Below are 19543 nucleotides of genomic sequence, written 5' to 3' on the forward strand. Positions count from 1 at the left end.
CAAGGTATTTATCCAAAGGATACAAAAATGATGATTCAAAGGGTCACAGGCACCCCAATGTTTATTGCAGCACTATCAACAATAACCAAATTATAGAAAGAGCCCAAATGTCCATGAATGGATAAAGAAGATGTGATATAGATAGATAGATAGATAGATAGATAGATAGATAGATAGATAGATAAAGATATATATACAGTGAAATATTACTCTACGATCACAAAGAATGAAATCTTGCCATTTGCCACAATGTAGATGGAACTAGAGTATATTATGCTAAGAGAAATGAGACAGAAAGACAAATACATGATTTCACTCACGTGGATTAAGAAACAACACAGATGAACATAGGGGAAGGGAAGGAAAAATAAAATAAGACAAAAACAGAGAAGGAGGCAAATCATAAGAGACACTTAAATATAGAAAATAAACGGGGTTGCTGGAGAGGTGGTGGATAGAGGGATGGGCTAAATGGGTAATGAGCATTAAGGAAGGCATTTTTGGGAGGCATTTGATGAGCACTGGGGGTTATATATAAGTGATGAATCACTAAATTCTACTCCTGAAACCAATACCACACTATATGTTAACTAACTTGAATTTAAATAAAATAAAATAAAATAAAATAAAAATAGAATATATTTGGGAGATTAGAGGGCCTAAAATAGTGAAAAAACACGTAAAAAAGAAGACGATAAAAGAATCTGTGGATTTCAAGACTTATTATAAGTTCCAGGTTTTAAGGAAGTGTAGTATTGACACAGAAATGGACAAATGACAAGTGCAACACAATAAAGAAGCCAGAAGCAGGCCTAGGCATATATAGAGGCTTAGTATTGGACAAAATTGAATCAGCAAGGAAAGAATAGTCTTCGCAATTAAAAAAAATGGTTAGATTTATGACTGTACATCTATACTTTCAGATACTTGTGGTCATCTCAAAAATAGGTCTAACTCTGTGTTCTGAATTAGAAAGATTGCTCATTCAACAGATATTTTGGGGTCACCTACTATGCACCACTTACTATAAAATTTTTCTTTCAAAATATATTACTAAGTTAAAATAGCAGATTACAACATTGCTTAGAATTGTGATTTTTGACTCCTGTCTTTTTTTACTTCTATCTCACGCCACATCACAATCCTTACAAAATGGTGCTCTTTTTGTCTGTCTAATTCCATTCGTCCCTCCCTCACTCTATCAGCCATTCTCTGCCATCTGCCAAACACCAGTCGCCCATCTACCTCTGAGTTTCCGGACTAGCTATTGTTTCTGCTTCGAATGTCCTCCATCACAAATCGCCATGGCCTACACTCGGCAAATCAAGGTCTGTTAGTGTCCTTTACAGCATATATTACCTTCTCAAATCCTTTATTTTTAAATGTTTATTTCATTATAGTCTGAATTTCACATTATATAAACTCTATAAAGGGAGAAATTTCTGTCATTCACTGCTATATCCAACACTAGAATAGCACCTGACATGTATAGGAGTAAAGATAGTGTGTATATATGTCTGTGTATCTATTTGTTTGCACAGATGTATAAAGAAAACTCAAAAGAATAATATCAAATTTTTTCTAGCAGTTATTTCTGGAGGAGAGTGGCACTGGAGGAAGGATGAAGGGAAACTTTCCCATTTTACTTCATATTTTACTGTGTTGCTTGAATTATATATTATAACAAGTCAAGTTTTTTAATGTTCCTGAATCTCTTCCAAATAAAACAGACATATCAAATAGGGTAGAAAAACTCAAAAACTATGGACAATATCTACAGCAAAACTATGCAAGAAAGTATTCCCAAGAACCCTAAAATACAAGCAGGTAGGACAAACCATTCAGCTATAAGACCTGTGTATCAGCATGTCATGGGAAGAAGCTAAAGAAGAAATAGGTCATCTGATCGACCTGAGAACACGACTCCAAAGACCGCACAGGTACTCACTGGAAAGCTGAGCAGATCAATTTGATAACAGCAGCTAACACTGGGAAGAATTTTTACACATTCTAATTCACTGGGAAGGGCAAGTGTTCGGTGGCAGATCTGAAAAGGTCAGAGGACTTTATGAGCTTTCGGAGGTAACTGGAGCTTCCTTCCAGGAAAAAGTCCTACACTGAAGAGAAACTGCTAGATGTATACTCCAAGATGAGAGGAGAAAGATTACGGGAGAAAAGGAAAACCAAAGTCCAGAAAAAATTGGGGGTGAGGGGATAAGCAAAAGAAGCATATCTCAGAAAATATGAAACAACATTTTTTTATCACTGTTTTTATAACAAGGAAAAGGGAGCTTCAGACCCTCAAAAACCTTCTACTCCTTCCTAAAAGTTCAGGAATGCTAATTTCATATTAAAATGAGCAAGCAATGATGTAATGTATGGTGATTAACATAACATAATAAAATAAAAATAAAATAAAATGAGTAAGCAAAATGGATCATGTTTGAACGTCATACAAAATTATAATGAGAAATAAAGAAATAAGATGTAAAACGAAATCCGTACAATGAAGTATGCCAGAAAGATATTCCCACCAAAGGAAGAAACTGTATCCTTATATTTCAAATTGAGCTAAAAAGAAATCAAGACAATGATAATGACATGAAAGAACAATATATATCACAATTAGAAAAACTCAGAAATGAGGTGATTGAACCCAAGAAAGAAAAATAAAAGAAAACATAATTTTTAATTGCATTTTTTCATTTTTATTAAATACCAGTTAGTTAAAATACATGTACTATTAGTTGCAGGTCATACAGTGTAATATTAGTTAATTTATAGTGAATCAACACTTCCATACAACACCTGGTGCCCATCATAAGTGCACACCTTAATCCCCATCACTTATTTAACCCGTCCCTCCACCCACCTCCTTTCTGGTCACCATCAGATTGTTCTCTATAGTTAAGACTCTGTTTTTTGGAATGCCTCTCTCTCTCTTTCTTTCCCCTTTGCTTATTTGTTTCATTTCTTAAATTCTACATCTGAGTGAAATCATACGGTATTTATCATTCTCTGACTGACCTATTTTGCTTAGCTTAATAGTTTCTAGCTCCATCCATCATTGCAATGGACAAGATTTCATTCTTTTTATGGCTGAATAATACTCCATTATATATATATATATATATATATATATATATATAATATACCACATCTTTATCCATTCATCAGTCGATGGACATGTGGGCTCTTTCTATGATTTGTTATCGTAGATAATGTTGCTATAAACATTGGCATACATGTATCACTTTCAATTAGTATTTTTGTATTCTTTGGGTAAATACTCAGTAGTATAATGGCTGGGCCATAGGGTAGTTCTATTTTTAACTTTTTAAAGAGCCTCCAAACTGTTTTCCACAGTGGCTGCAGCAATTTGCATTCCCACCCACAGTGCAAGAGGGTTCCCCTTTCTCCACATCCTAGCCAACACCTGTTGTTTCTTGTGTTGTTGATTTTAGACATTCTGACAGGTGTGAGGTGATACTTCATTATAGTTTTGGTTTGCATTTGCTTAATGATAAGTGATGTTGATCATCTCTCCATGTGTCTGTTAGCCAAATGTATACATTCTTTGAAAAATGTCTTTTCATGTGTTCTGTCCCTTTTTAAACTGGGTTATTTCGGTTTGGGGTCTTGAGTTTTAGAAGCTCTTTATATATTTTGGATACTAAACCTTTATTAGATATGTCATTTGCAAATACCTTCTCCCATTCCATAGGTTGCCTTTTACTTTTGTTGATTGTTTGCTTCACTGTGCAGAAGCTTTTTATTTTGATGAAATCCAAATAGTTTATTTTTGCTTTTGTTTCCCTCACCTCAGAAGATATCTAGAAAGAAGTTGCTATAGCCAATGTCAAAGAAGTTACTGCCTGTGTTTTTTTCCAGGATTTTTATGGTTTCAGGTCTCACATTTAGGTCTTTGATCGATTTTGAATTTATTTTTGTGTGTGGTGTAAGAAAGTGGTCTAGTTTCATTCTTTTGCTTGTTGTTGTCCAGTTTTCCCAAACCATGTGTTGAAGAGACTTTTTCCCACTGGATATTCTTTCCTGCTTTGTCAAAGATTAGTTGGCCATATAGTTGTGGGTTCATTTCTGGGAAAAGAAAACAATTTTAAAAGCAAACCAGAAGGAACACAGAATAAACATGACAATATAACAGATGCCTCCAGAGAAAAAGATGAACAAAAAGAGGACTTTTAAAATAAAAGCAGTGAAAATCCAACATATATATATATATATACATAATGAAACTCCCTGAAAAGGAAAACCAAAATAATATATTAAAATGGTATCAAGGCTAAATTATTTATTTAGTATTTTTTAAAAGGTTTATTTATTTATTTTAGAGAGACAGAGAGTGAGAGTGCTGGTGGAAAGGGAGAGAGAGAATCTCGAGCAGGCTCCATGCTGCCCAAATCAGGGCTCGGCCTTAGGACCCTGAGACCATGACCTGAGGCAAAACCAAGAGTCAGACGCTTAACTGACAGAGCCACCCAGATGCCCCTTTATTTAGTGTTTTAATAAATACTAGTATCATAATTACATTTTCTGAAGTCAAAAGACTTGAAATTACATTAAAACACATTAAATATTTGGGAAAATTACCTATAATAACCAACCTGAAACATATTTTAGAAAAACTATTGGACTCTGAAGAAAAAGAAACTTCCTCAAGCATCCAGCAAAAACCCAAATTATTTATAAGAGAAAGAAGTGTAGTATATTATCAGTTTTGGATACTAATTCTTTATTCCAAAAGAAAATGGAATAATGTTTTTATGGCACTCAAAGAAGAGAATGTGAGTGGCTCCCGGGTGGCTCAGTTGGTTAAGCATTTGCCTTTGGCTCACGTAATGATCTGAGGTCCTGGGATGGAGCCCCATGTCGGGCTCCCTGCTCAGCGGGGAGTCTGCTTCTCCCTCTCCCTTCCCCCACTTGTGCTCGTTCTCTCTCAAATAAATAAATAAAATCCTTTTTTAAAAAAAGAGGGAGAAAAAATGTGAGCCAAGGATGATGTATCTAGACAAACTGACTTTCAAGTCAAGCCACAAACTATTGTCAACATCCAAAATTCAGAAACTTACTTCTTTGAAGCACTTTCTGAGGAATTTAGTAGAGAATGAGCTTCAGGTAGTCAAAATGACAGAGATGTGGACATAATGCCTGGTAGAAAATTTAAGATTTAATGACAGTTAGAAGAGAGACGATGTAGTATGTATAGTACAGACACTATACAGTGTAAATAGAATAGCTCTATGAAAAATGGAAGTGGAATGAGAAGCACATGTGAAGAACAGAATAAGCACACCACTTGCTTTATAGTATTGACTGGGATCAAAAGGACAACCCTGCAAATCACGTACCAGAGAAGAGGGTACAGACGGGAGAGAGAACAGTATATGAAGATATTTATATCTCAGGCAGCCACCAAAAAAAATGAAATCCTGCCATTTGCAATGACGTGGATGGAACTAGAGGGTATGACGCTAAGCGAAATAAGTCACTCAGAGAAAGACAAGCATCGTATGATCTCACTGATAGGAGGAATTTGAGAAACAAGACAGAGGAGCATAGGGGAAGGGAGGGGAAAATGAAACAAGACGTAACCAGAGAGGGAGACAAACCATAAGAGACTGTTAATCTCAGGAAGCAAACTGAGGGTTGCTGGAGTGGAGGTGGGTGGGAGGGATTGGGTGCCTGGGTGATGGACACTGGGGAGGGTATGTGCTATGGTGAGCGCTGTGAATTGTGCAAGACTGTTGAATCACAGACCTGTACCTCTGAAACAAATACATTATATGTCAAAATAAAAAGGTATTTATATCATTGGAACACAATTGCAAACCTCAAATACAAGAAAAAAAAAAGGACTTTAAAAAGCAGAAACACATTGAAACCAAACCAAAGACCACAGGGTGAAAAATAATTCATATAGCATACTGTATATTAAATATAGTATGTCATATGCAACTTTTTTGCCACATAGTTTAAAGAAGAACACAACTATATATAAAAATAAAATGAAAAAGCAGTAAAAGTTAAACCATATTTTTTAAAAATATTTAAATATGGGGAAAAGAAGAATAATACAGAGATTACAAGAATGGATGCTCAGCTTCTTGGACTATACACTGTTCTGTAGCTTTAACTCCTGGAATCATTCAAATATTTTAAATAATTATAAACTAAAATTAAATTTTAAATGAATCATTCCTCAAAATAGAAAACAAACCTAAAATAAGTCAAAATACAAAATTACAATTATGTTTCTTCTTTTTTTTTAAGATTTTATTTTTTTATTTATTTGACAGAAAGAAACACAGCAAGAGAGGGAGCACAAGCAGGGGGGGAGTGGGAGAGGGAGAGGGAGAAGCAGGCCTCCCGTGGAGCAGGAAGCCCGATGTGGGACTCGATCCCATCCCTGGGACCCTGAGCCGAAGGCAGACGCTTAACAACTGAGCCACCCAGGTGCTCCTACAATTATTTTTCTATTTCACCAAGTGGGTTTCTTTTAAATCTGCTAACAACTCAAGATGTGCACTTGGGGTTTATAAAAATAACATTTAATATTTGGGCTCCAAATAAACAGAAATGGTTCTCGACTTTTTCCTCCACATCTAACAAACACAAGAAAACAAATCTTAAATTAAATGAGTCAACTCAGGAAAATGTTACTCACTATCTTCTTTTTCATTTCTCTAGGAAAATAAAGGAAAGTCTGGAGTGCTTCCCTGTTAAGTTAAATAACTTGATCCATACACTTGCACAAATGACAGCCATAAGTCCTGCTAAATCTACTTCACAGACTTTTCCCCAGGAATCCTGTATGCTGAATGCAACCAGGTCAATTCAAAGAGCGACAATTTTAGGGTTCAGCAAGAAAACTAGTAATGTAAGTCAACACTGTCATTTTGACCTAAATATCATTTGACTTCATCTCAGACTTCCCTTCACTATGCTACGCATCCTTCCTTACATCATGATATTTTTTTACTATGCAAATGAAAAATCAGTTACAGTTTGAGCAGAAGTGCCATTAAAAGAGAATGTTCTAAGGAGAAATCATAACAACTAGAGCTATTAGTAGAGAACCATCAAAGAGAACAGTTCCTGCCCTGTGGTAGACTACAAATCAAGAGCTAATTAAAGTGTCCACATGAAAAAAAGAGCAGAAATTAGGCAGTCTGTTCCCAGCACATAAGATTATGATATTTTTATATACTGTGTTTATAGGTAATTTTGCCTTTACAAATTGCATCTTTTAGCTCTTGCAATGACTTTTTGCAGAAAGGTTCTTGCTTTGTTTAGCTCACACGAAACCAGATTTAAAAATGTATCACAGGTTGATAATTCCACCTTTTGATTTTTGTCTTATTTATTTTCTGCAGCTGTATCTAATCCGGGTGAAACACAGTAACAATGAAACAAGCCTGACAGAAAAATCATTTGACCAGTTTTCAAAACTTCACAGCCAACTTCAGAAGCAGTTTGCATCATTGACTCTCCCAGAGTAAGGCACTGTCCTCCCCAGGGTTTTGCCTGCAGTACTTGTCCTTGAACATAAGGAAAAATTATGGTTATAGTATTTTCTATCTGTGAGCAACACAGCATTCTGACTCCAATGCCATTGAACCTATCCCAGCAGAGTCTATTTTGCTCCCAGAGTAAAGAAACTTTGTTTCATAAAAGAGAACAAGGTTTGCAATTTCTGTTTGCTTCTAGCCATTGATTTTGTAGACAGAAAAATTCAGAAGCAATTTCATTTTCCATCAATTATCAGGAAAATTGTTTTATTTGCCTGTTTTTAAGTTTAATCTTTTTAGTTTTTTCTAGAAGAAAATGAAATTGAAATTGAAAATGCAGAACTAAATTGGATATATCTATTCTTTTAACAAATAACTGCAGTAAAAAGCTCTGATATGTGTATTTCCTGTACCAGAAAACAATTCATTAATATCATTTAGTATATAAGTAAAATTTAGTAATACCAACTTACTTTCTTTGTGAATTATTAACTTTGACTTGGATTATCTAAATTTAATTTGTTGTTATGTTCATTGTCAAGCAATTATGAAAACCATTGCTTTTGTTCAGGTTATAACTTAAAAAATACTAAACATAAACACATTAAGAATATAATTGAAAATTACTTCTCTTCAGACAAACCTTCTAAAATTCATCACTTTAGAACTAACCAAATTTAGGTCATAGACTTCAGTGTATACCAAAGGAGTATCTTGACTTTAAAAAGATGAACTTGCCAGAGGTTATATTGGCCCTTAGGGTAAATCAAATGTTATTTTATCTATATTGACATTTTTATTAAGTAAATGGTCCTTTAGCAATGTGAATGTCCAATTTGACCCGACATACTTTTTACATGTGGATTTTTACCAGACTTTCAGGATTTAGTCACTTTCCAAAACATAACTCTAAGCAAAGTTATCAATGGATGGAGAGATACTGTGCAATATTGAAGAGCGAAGTACTTCATGTTTATGAAAAACTGTGCTTGCAGATGTCACAGAAATTTTGAAATGCAGGTGCTTTAAGCATCAGGAGGTGAACAAATTAGAGTAAGAGTATGTTCAAGAGACTGAAAGGGAAGGAATGTCATTATGGAAACTTAAAAGCAGCACCAGCTTCAAGAATTACCAAAAAAACATCTGATAGAATAACAGAAAAGGAGGAGCTAGCAAAAAAAAAAAAAATAAGCAAAGTTTGACTGCAAATATCAAATTCAACATCAGTGTTGCCATTGTACTCTACTAATTAATGATTTAAAATATGTTAGTCACTGTCAAGTGGCTGCCCTTTTTGGTTTCAAAAACTTCTCTGTTTTACACTTTTATCTGTGCCCTACATATTAGGACAACTTGTAATACCTTAAAAGTGTTAATAATCTCTCTCCATATGCCTCTTCTCAATTTTCAGCTTTAGTTAGGATTATGCCTTGCTCAACAACCACTGCCTGATATTTAAATTGATTTTAAAACCATTCCAACAATGTGTATGTGTGTGCATATGTGTGGTGTTTGGTGGGGTGGGGGGCATATCGTTCCTGTATGCCCTTGACAATATTTGTATGCTGACAATCCCAAGGGAGCTAAGGCTTCCAGTGATACATATAAATGAAGTATGAAAGCAAGATTTCCTCTGACTCCTAAATTTACTAAGAGAAGCCCTACAAAAATTATGTAAACCTGCTCTAGAGATTATGATCAGAAAGTTAGAGTCATAAAGAATAAAATTTAGATTAGTTGTAGTGTAAATAGTGGTCTTCAAAGAAGGCTGTTTATACCTCTAGGTACCTTCCAAGGATACACAGGCATGGAAATCTTCTGTAAAATTAATGGTCTTCTTTAAAATTAACCTGCTTAAGAAGGGTTGACTTCCTTTCCCTCTTCTACTTTCAACATTGCTCTTCTCCCAACCATCCAGAATCTTATTTTGATACATTGTCCCAGAGAGGAAAAAATCTCTGAGAATGAAATAAAAGGCAAACCAAAACATTGGTTCAATATAAATATTGTAAAAAAGGAATTATTCTAATAATCAGATAAAAAATTTGTTTGCAAGTCAAGTGTTTCCTAATATTTGGCTTGAACAAAATGGAGGGAGGACATGATGTCATTGTCAGATAAAAGATCATAAAAAATCATTTTCACAAAATGATTGCTATATTATATGTTGCATATAACTCAAAAGCATTTCAACAATTGAATGACATTACTATGACTAAATTTTTCAATTCTCTTGTACTTAATTATATACGAGACTTTTAGTACATACCTCTGTAAAAACATCAACAAAGGAATAGAATTGATGTTGAACTCCATTTTCTTTTAACAATAAGGAAAATTCATCTACAGATATACAAATTAATATTTAAAACCTGCCCAATCCATTTATCAAATGCATTTCTGGTTTGGTTAATTGTATATGGTACTAAATGTTGTAATAATTAAATCTGAATGAAAAATTTTAATACTTTATGCCTTAGAACTGCAGGAGAACTTTTTAAAAATAAAATGTCAATTATTTAAATACACAAACATTATTTTGGACTTCCTTAACATTTTCAACAAGAAGCAGTGAATAGGATGGCCTGCAGTTGATACCTACATACTTCTGTGTTTGCTGACAGTTTTTCACTATCCCTCATGCCCATTACCCCAGGGAAATATCTATACCAAAGAAGCAGAAGTGTGAAGGAGGCAGCAGCAAGACTGCAGTCAGAGGAAGCTGCTAGATAGTTCCGAAAAAGATATATTTAGCCAGCAAAATATGTTACCTATGCTAACCATTAACAGGTCATTCCACTTAGTAATTGGTCTTAATCACATCTAACCCATCAAGATGAATTATCAGATGGTGCAGGGGAAATTCTGCAAGTTAGTCTCTTGAGGAAAGTGATACTTTATTCCAAAGGACTAAGACCAGATGGAAACATATGTCACTTGGTAAAATGTTTAATTTAGTTAGTGTAGAAATATTTCTGGCAAACCCAAAAGAAACAATACAATCTGACCTTTTTCAAAAATTATGAATCATTAACTTAAGAAAGTATTTATTAAGTCTCCATATATATTTAAGGGACAAAATGTGTGGTCTTCTATAAACACAGCAAGAAAGAACATATGTATTAATATGTTAAATTAAATTAAATTAGTATTAATATTAATAAAGTTAAAATAGCACAAGTGACCACAACCATGTTAATGAAACCCTCAGGATTAATAATGTGCTCCATTTTTTAGAAATATTTTCATTGGCGCTTCAACCTGATGCTATAAATTCATGAATAACCTAAGATGCAAATTTTCAAACTAATGAAGATACACTTTTTTTTTTAAACAGATTTCCTCATTGGTGGCACCTACCTTTTACAAATTCAGACCACAAAAGATTCAGAGACCTAAATCATTACATGGAACAGATATTAAATGGATCATATGAAGTTGCAAACGTATGTTACAATTTACTTTTATATTTTTATAAAAATATCCACTATTTTATGTATTATTACTAGAAATCTTGTTACATACCTGATGATAACATTCTTGTACCCTTATATTCCTTCAACAAATGTGCATGCCCAATATGTGTAAAATTCCTGAACAGGAAACTGGAACAGTAAAAAAAGGTATAGCACCTTGACCTCAAATAACAAAATAATATTTAATTAGTGGACTATCAGGGCTAGGAAATGCCCTAGCATTTTAGAGAATTAAGAATTATTTCTGACTGTGATCGTGAAAAGGATTCAGGGAGAAGAGAGCATCTGATCTGAATCTTTAACACCAGGTAGGATTTTTTTAATGTATTATTTGTTTCAGGGGTACAGGTCTGTGATTCATCAGTCTTTTATAATACCCAGTGCTAATTACAACACATATCTCCCCAATGTCCATACCCGGTTACCCCATCCCTCCACCCTCTCCCCTCCTTCAGCAACCCTCAGTTTGTTTCCTAAGATTAAAAGTCTCTTATGGTTTTTCTCCTTCAGAGGCTTCATCTTCTCATTTTTTCCTCTTCCCCTATGATCTTTTGCCTTGTTTCTTAAATTCCGTATATGAGTGAGATCATAGTGTTTTAAAAAGAGTTGGCTTATGGAAGTATTTCAAATAGAACGAAACAATATAGGAAAGGTCACAAGTGAAAGAAGAAGAAGAAGGGGGGAGGGAGGAGGGATGTCATTAGATTCTATTGCTCCTGCGATAAATTACGACAAATTTGGCAGTTTAAAACAACACAGGTCTATTTACTTTCAGTTCTGAAAGTCAGAATTCTGCGAAAGGGCCTTAAGATACCAAACTCAAGGTGTTGGTAGACTGGATCTTTTGGGAGATAGAGGGGGAAAAAACTCATTTCCTTGCCTTTTCAACGTCTAGAGATTTCCTGCATCCCTTGGCTTGTGCCCTTTACAGCAACTGCACACTCTGACCTCTGCTTCTGTCATCACATCTCTCTCTCGGACTCTTAGTCTGACTCTCCTTGTGTTTACACTGGGTCCACCTGAATAATCCAGGATAATCTCACCATTTCAAAATTCTTAATTTAGTTTTATCTACAAAGCCCCTTTTGCTACGTAAGGTAATACACATTCACAGGTCCTGGGGATTAGAATGTGAACATCTTTGGAAGGCCATTATTCTATCACAGAGATACATGAAGAAGTGCAAGAACACAATTCAGTTGGATCTCAACATTCTTGTGAGGTATCTGTGAAAGGAACATGAAAACCAGTAAGGAGATCAGGGCCAGGTTGTCAAGAGCTAGAGCTAAGCCTTAGAGGGTAGTGAGAACCTAAAAACAATAAAAAGAATAACAAATATGAGAAGAATATTCTCCCAGATATATTGACCTTGTTCTCGGCAACCTCTTATCCCAGATCCTGGCTCTCCTTACTGGCCTGGAACTACATTCTTTTCTATTTTTAGCTTTTTAAATTGTATAACATGTATCCAGAAAAGTCTACAAAAGGTTTGGTAGAAGTGACACTGCATGGCTTTCAAGTTAGGGTAGAAAAGGCCATGCAGCTTCTGCCAATTCCTCTCCATGTATTCCCTATGGAAACCTTCAGCTTCGGTATAAGAAATCGAGTTCCCCTGAGTCTGCCAGGTGGAGAAACAGTGTAGAGAGATGCCCAGGGAACACTGCTCTGCCGGTGTCCAGCTGAGGTTCCAGCCAGCAGCTAGCATCAACGTCACAGTATTTTGAGTGGATGACTTTAGCTCCAATCACCAAATGACTGTTAGAGACCTCAAGCCAGAACACCATAGGTGAGCTCAGCCAAACCCCAGAATTGAGAGACAATGACAAAATGATTGTTTGTTTAAACCAGCAATGCAGGGACAGACCACATCTAAGGTATGTGGATTTTCATTTTTATATAGCATTCGTTACATGAATATATTGCAATTTGTAAATCCCTCTCTACATAGACATTTGGAATGTTTCCAAGTTGGGGTCATTACAAATAATGGTGTTATGAACATTCTTTTACTTGTATGTCTCTTCATGCGCTCGCGTTGGTCATTCACCTAGGAACAGAATTTCTGGATTTTAGGATATGCTTATCTTCAACATTAGAGGCTCCTGCTTGCAGTGAATAAGTGTTCCCATTTCCCACAACCTTATCTATACCTGGTATTGCCAGTCTTTCTAATTTTAGCCATTCTGGTGAGTGTGCATCTCATTGCATTTTAGTCTGTATTTTCTTAACTACTAATGAGATGGAACACCTTTTCATATGTTTGGTCATTTGGATATCCTCTGGTGAAGTGCCAGTTTATGTCTCTTGCCTTTTCTATTAAATTATATGACATTCTTTTACTGATTTATAGTATTTTTCATACATTGTGGATAGAAGTCCTTTGTTAATTAAATACGTTGTAATGATTTTCCTTCACTCTGTGTTTTGTTCCCTTGTTCTTTTTATTATGTCTTCTGATAAACAGAAACTTTTCATTTTAATATAGTAAAATGTATTGATATTTTCTTATATGATTAGAACATGCCCTACCTCAATGTCATAAAGAGAGTTTCCTATATTATCTTCTAGAAGCTTTGTTGTTTTGCCTTTCACATTAAAACCTACAATCTGTCTAGAGTAGACTTTAGTGCATGGTGTGAAATAAAAGTCATCTTATTTTTTTTTCCATGTAGATTTTGAATTGTTCCAATACTATTTAAAAGACTTTCCTTTTCTTGTTATTTGTTGTGCCACCTTTGTGATAATTTAAATATCCATCTACATATGTGTCTACTTCAGGCTCTATGTTCTATGCCACTGTGATCTCTTTGTCTACCCTTGTGCCAAAAGTCTTAATTACTGTGGCTTTATAATAAGTCTTGAAATCTAGCAGAGTAAGTTCTCCTATTTTATCCTTATTCTTAAACAGTATTTTGGCTCTTCTTGAACTTCTGCATTTCCATGTAAATTTTTCTTTTTCTTTTTTTTTAAGATTTTATTTCTTAGAGAGAATGAGCCGGGGCAGCGGGAAGGAGTGGGGGGTAAGGAGAGAAGCAGACTCCTTGCTGAGCAGGGAGTCTGATGTGAGGCTCCATTCCAGGACCCAGAGATCATGACCTGAGCCAAAGGCAGATGCTTAACTGACTGAGCCTCCCAGGCACCCCAAAATTTTAAATTTTTCTTGTCAATTCCATGCAAAAGCCAACTGTATTTTAGTTGAAAATGCATCTTAATATCTTACAGTCCATTATCATGTACCTATTTAAATTTTTAAAAAAATTTTTTCTCAATAATAGCTTATTGTTATATGCATAGAGATCTTATTTTACTTCATACCTTATTGTACCTTTTTAAAATTCCGTTTTGTTCTTTTTTACCAGTATATAGATACAACTAATTTTGTATATTGACAATTTTCTCAACAACCTTATTAAATTCACTTCTAATTCTAATAATTTATTTGTATTTTTTTAATATTCTACTTAACATCATATTGTCTGCAAATAACAGGAGTTTTTTCTTTCCAATATTTATATTTTATATTTCTTTTTCTGGCTATTTTGTACTCTGTAGGGCTTCCAAGTGGTGATGGTAGATATGCTTGTGTTAATTCTGGATTCGGGGAAGAACTGCCTAAAGTTCCTCATTAAGTATACAGGTTTTGTAGGTACCCTTTAATATTTTAAGAAAGTTTCTTTATGTTGTAAAAAAAAATTGACAATAAAGAAAATTGAATTTATCAATTTTTTTTCTGAATCTATTGGGCTGATCAGTGATCACCCAATAATAAATGGTTTTTCTCCTTTATTCTGTGAGTGTGGTGAATTGCACTGATAAATTTTCTGATTTTAAACAAATTTACATTACTAAAATAAACTCTACATGGTCGCAATATCCTTTTTATGTGTTGCTGGATTTGATTTAACATTTTCTTTAGCATTTGTTTTCAGCTTTGTTTATGACAAAGATATTCTATCTTATAATGTCTTACCAGGTTAGAATGGAGAATATTCTAGCCTCATATTAGTTGCAAAGACTTCTTACTTTTCTTCTTTTCTCTGGATGAGTTTGCATAAAATGGGTTTTATTTCTTTAATTTGGAAAGCCATGTAGTTCCGGAGATTCAATTTATTTAAGAGTTACAGGACAATTCACATTTTCTATTTCTTCCTGGGTCTAAGTTATAGTTCTCTAGGAATTTGTGCTTATTTATTGGCATAAAATTATTCAGAACATCTTCTCCCAATCTTTTTAACACCTATAGGATCTGAAAAGATGTCTACTCTTCTATTCCTTACATATATCATTTTCTAGTCAGTATTGCCAGAGGATTATGAATTTTACCAATCTTTGCAAATGAAATGTGGGATTTATTGACTCTATTATATTATTTTTCTATTTCATTTATGTGTGATCTTTATTATTTCTTTTCTTCTGCTTCCTTTGGTTATAATTTGCTGTTCTATTTATTACATTCTCAGATAGTTACTTGTTTATTTTCAACCTGTCCTCACACATTTAAAATTATAAATCCCCCCTCCTAATCAAGATTTAATTGCACCCCACAAGTTTTTACATACAATATTGTATCTCCTTTATCATTCTCCTAAAATACTTATGTTTACTATGATTTTTCCTGTGACCACGGATTAAGTCTATTTAACCCAGTTGAATTTTATATGTTATACTAATAATATATATCCCATAAACTTAATAAGTTCTATGTTGTTTTATACAATCAATATCTATTTAATATTACCCACATATCTCATTTCCATTGTTATAACTCTGACTTTATATCTGATGCTGCTTTCCCTCTACCTGAAGAATACCATTTATTATTTCTTTTAATATGAATTTGCTGCTAGAAAAAATTTCTAAATTTGTATCTGTCTGAAAAGTTTTTATTTGTCTTCATTCTCAGAGGATATTTTAGTTGACTATACCAATGATTTTATTTTAAAATCTTTAAAGCTATTAGTTCATTGTCTTTTAGCTTCCACTGATTCTGTTTAAAACCCACCTATTGTATTTGTTTCCTCTTTGAAACTGTTTTTTCTTTATTCTTTATCTGCTTTTAATATTTCTCTTTTTACTGTTGGTTTTCACAGTTTTATTTTAATTGCTCAGATATGTTTGTTTCCACTTATTATGCTTGTTAGCACTTCCTGAATTTGTTCCTTGATGTCTTTCATCAGTTTGGGAAAGTTCTGTCATTATTGCTTCAAATATTGTTAATATTTTTTCCTCTCTCTTTTTTTTTCTGAAGCTGTAATCACATATAAGTTAACCTTTCTCACCATATCCTCCATGTGTCATGCCTCTACACCTGTATTTTTTATCCTTTTGTTCTCCATAACTTATTCTCAATAGTTTCTTCTGACTTGTCTTCTGAGTTATTTATTCTCTACTTATCTATGTTTAGTATACTGTTAAATCCATCCTTTGAGCTCTTAATTTCAGTTATTATATTTTCAGTCTTAGAATTTCCTTTTTTTTTAGTTTCTTGTTCTTTGCTGAAAATCTGTCCTTTATAATAAGCATAGTTTTTTTTAAGATTTATTTATTTATTTGTGAGAGAGAGAGCGAGTGAGCAGGGGGAGGGACAGAGGGAGAGAGAGAGGGAAAATCTCAAGCAGACTCTGCTGAGTTAGGAGCCCAATGCAGGGCTTGATCCCAGGACCCTGAGGTCATGACCTGAGCTGAAATCAAAAGTGGGACATTCAACGAACTGAGTCATCCAGGAGACCCTAAGCATAGGTATTTTTAAATCTTTCTAAAAACTTCAATACTGGGGCCTACTGCATATATATTTCCATTGTCTAGTGTTTCTACTAGTCTTTAATCATTCAGTCTTGTTCCTTTGTAAGCCTAGTTATTTTCCTTTTTATTGTGGCCAGATATTGTATTGCAACATCTTTTGTAGAAATAATTGGAGGCCTATGTTGCTGTTATCTTAGTTTAGAGAACTGTAGTATCTGAGGACATTAACAATCTAGGATAGATGAAATTCAGTTGCAGGGATTCAGATTTTTCAAAACCAAACTGTAACTTTTATGAAGGCCTATTTCTGGCTCATCTTTTTCCTTAGCTGTGAATTTGAATCTAAATCCAAAATAAGGCAGATTCAACAAGAGCCTCCTTGGCAACTCTGGACTCTGTTTCCTTTCCTATTATCTCTGCAAAGTGATCAAAAGTATTGCTCAACCTCTCAGCCCTTCCACGGCTCAAACCTATGTCAATAAACACCCACAACAAAAATATAATGCCAAAACCCGATTCACATTTCCAAATCCTTGCCCCAGATCCTAGCCTGGTAATTCACTATCTTGTTAGCTCTCTGATGCTTTCAAGCAAAGTTCAAAAAAACAAATTGTAGTAATCCAGTTATCCTGAGCAGGAGGTTTGCCCTAAATGACTTAATCTACTATCATCAAAAATAGGAGTCTAGAACTGCAATCCTTACCCATACTACCCTCAGTTTTCAGAGATATCTGCCACTCTGTCTCCTCACCCCCATTCTATGCTCAGCTATACATTTTTCTCTCATGGGTAACCATTTCAGAAGGTCTAGGTCTATTGACACTTCCCATCTGAAAAAATATTGAAGGATTTCTTGGTGAGGTGTTTGGTATGCTCACCAGTGATTCTGAGAATAGCCTGGAAAATTGAAGAGAAATACCAGACCCCAGTTTTGCTCCCCTCTCTCATATGGGTCAAAAAAAGCATTCTTAAGATCCCCCTACCCCATACACACACACATATGTATAGAAGCTATACATACATACAGATGTTACAGCTCCTTATGAATGTTCAAGGGAGCACTACCTCTCTTTAATATCAGGTGTTCATAACACTATCTGCATGAAAGGTTTCTATGAGACAAATGCTAAGTTTCAGAGGCAAGTACCAAACTAACAGAATCTTCCAGAGTTCTTGGACAGACATAGGGCCCTTTAAGGATTTATCTAGAACACTATCCCTAAGGGTACAGGGTGCACGCCTATTAGGGTTTTTTGTCTTTTAATGCAAAAAATGGAAATCATTTTTGCAATATTCTTAAGTAATCCACATATCTGAAATGATTTTGGTGTCACCTATGGGAGCCCATTTCTAAAAGTAATCATACTAGCCAACAAGCTACCATTTTTTTTTAAAGATTTTATTTATTTATTTGACAGAGATAGAGACACAGCTAGAGAGGGAACACAAGCAAGGGGAGTGGGAGAGGGAGAAGCAGGCTTCCCGCTGAGCAGGGAGCCCGATGTGGGGCTCGATCCCAGGACCCTGGGATCATGACCTGAGCCGAAGGCAGACGCTTAATGACTGAGCCACCCTGGCGCCCCCAAGTTATCATTTTTATTTAAAAAAATCTAATCTCTGACATTCAATATGCTAATTAATAAAATGCACATTGTTGTTGGAGTTGTGAGTGAATGACAGAAGCACTTATACTGACTGCCCTAGTATGGCTTTCCCAATTAAAATATTGAGAACCCCTTCTTTTCTCCTCCCCCATCCAGGTGCCCCTCTTAGTGCAGCCTTGATTCAGACATAAACAGGCCATTTCTGAACTCTGCAGTCTTAATTAAATGCCAGCAGCACTTGGGTTATACCATGTGTATGATACATAATATCATGCTCTATATGTAGACATATTTTAAGCTTCAGTAAATTGCAGGCATTGTAAAAGGAGGACTAGACTAAGTCCCACAACTGGGACTTAATAAAGGGTCAAAGAATCCTGTTTTACTCAGCTGTTACTTCAAAAACCTTTCTTCTCCACTTGGAGCTTGGGAAAGTCATTAGATGAGACAAGGCATGGTTTGAACTTTTAAAAATTACTTGCTATGTAGCAGAGTAAATCAGTGTATATCAAGGAAACCCTACTGAAATTTAAAAATACAATATATTAATGAATGTATTAAGAATTCTATCTCAGGGCGTCTGGGTGGCTCACATGGTTAAGCGTCTGCCTTCGACTCAGATCATGATCCCGGGGTCCTGGGATTGGGTCCCGCATTGGGCTCCCTGCTCCTTGGGAGACTGCTTCTCCCTCTGCCTCTCTCTTTCTCTCTCTCTGTCTCTCATGAATAAATAAAAATTTAAAATCTTTAAAAATAAATAAATAAATAAAAATTCTATCTCGGGGCACCTGGGTGGCTCAGTCGTTGGGTGTCTGCCTTCAGCTCAGGTCATGATCCCAGGGTCCTGGGATCGAGCCCCACGTCGGGCTCCCTTCTCTGTGGGAAGCCTGCTTCTCCCTCTCCCACTCCCCCTGCTTGTGTTCCCTCTCTTGCTGTGTCTCTCTCTGTCAAATAAATAAAATCTTTAAAAAAAAAATTCTATCTCAACTATAGGTTCACTGATTTAGGATGTGAGCTTACTGCTGTACCTCCCAACTGAGTAATACTGTAGTTTGATGATGAATAGACCCACTTAAAAGAAGAAAATCCCACAATTCAGACCACAAGCGTCCTATGTCTATTAGAAAAAAAACCCAAAATTTTGTCAATGACTACGTTAGATTCCATATAGGCAGGAGCAAGAGGTGAGACT

At 35.0% G+C, this 19543-nt stretch overlaps 1 protein-coding gene across 1 annotated transcript in view; it reads left to right on the forward strand.

Annotated features, from left to right (window-relative positions):
• Window positions 1-19543, forward strand: part of PIK3C2G (phosphatidylinositol-4-phosphate 3-kinase catalytic subunit type 2 gamma) — a 344412-nt gene that overhangs the window by 266226 nt on the left and 58643 nt on the right. The window contains 3 exon segments of the mRNA XM_088025563.1: window positions 6709-6898; window positions 7395-7516; window positions 10867-10975. Of these exon segments, the coding sequence (XP_087881689.1) occupies window positions 6709-6898; window positions 7395-7516; window positions 10867-10975 (421 nt within the window).

This window comes from Eumetopias jubatus, unplaced genomic scaffold, assembly GCF_037043125.1.
Source record: "Eumetopias jubatus isolate StellerSeaLion01/CBP00866 unplaced genomic scaffold, mEumJub1_p1.0 scaffold_8, whole genome shotgun sequence".
Taxonomy (NCBI): Eukaryota; Metazoa; Chordata; class Mammalia; order Carnivora; family Otariidae; genus Eumetopias; species Eumetopias jubatus.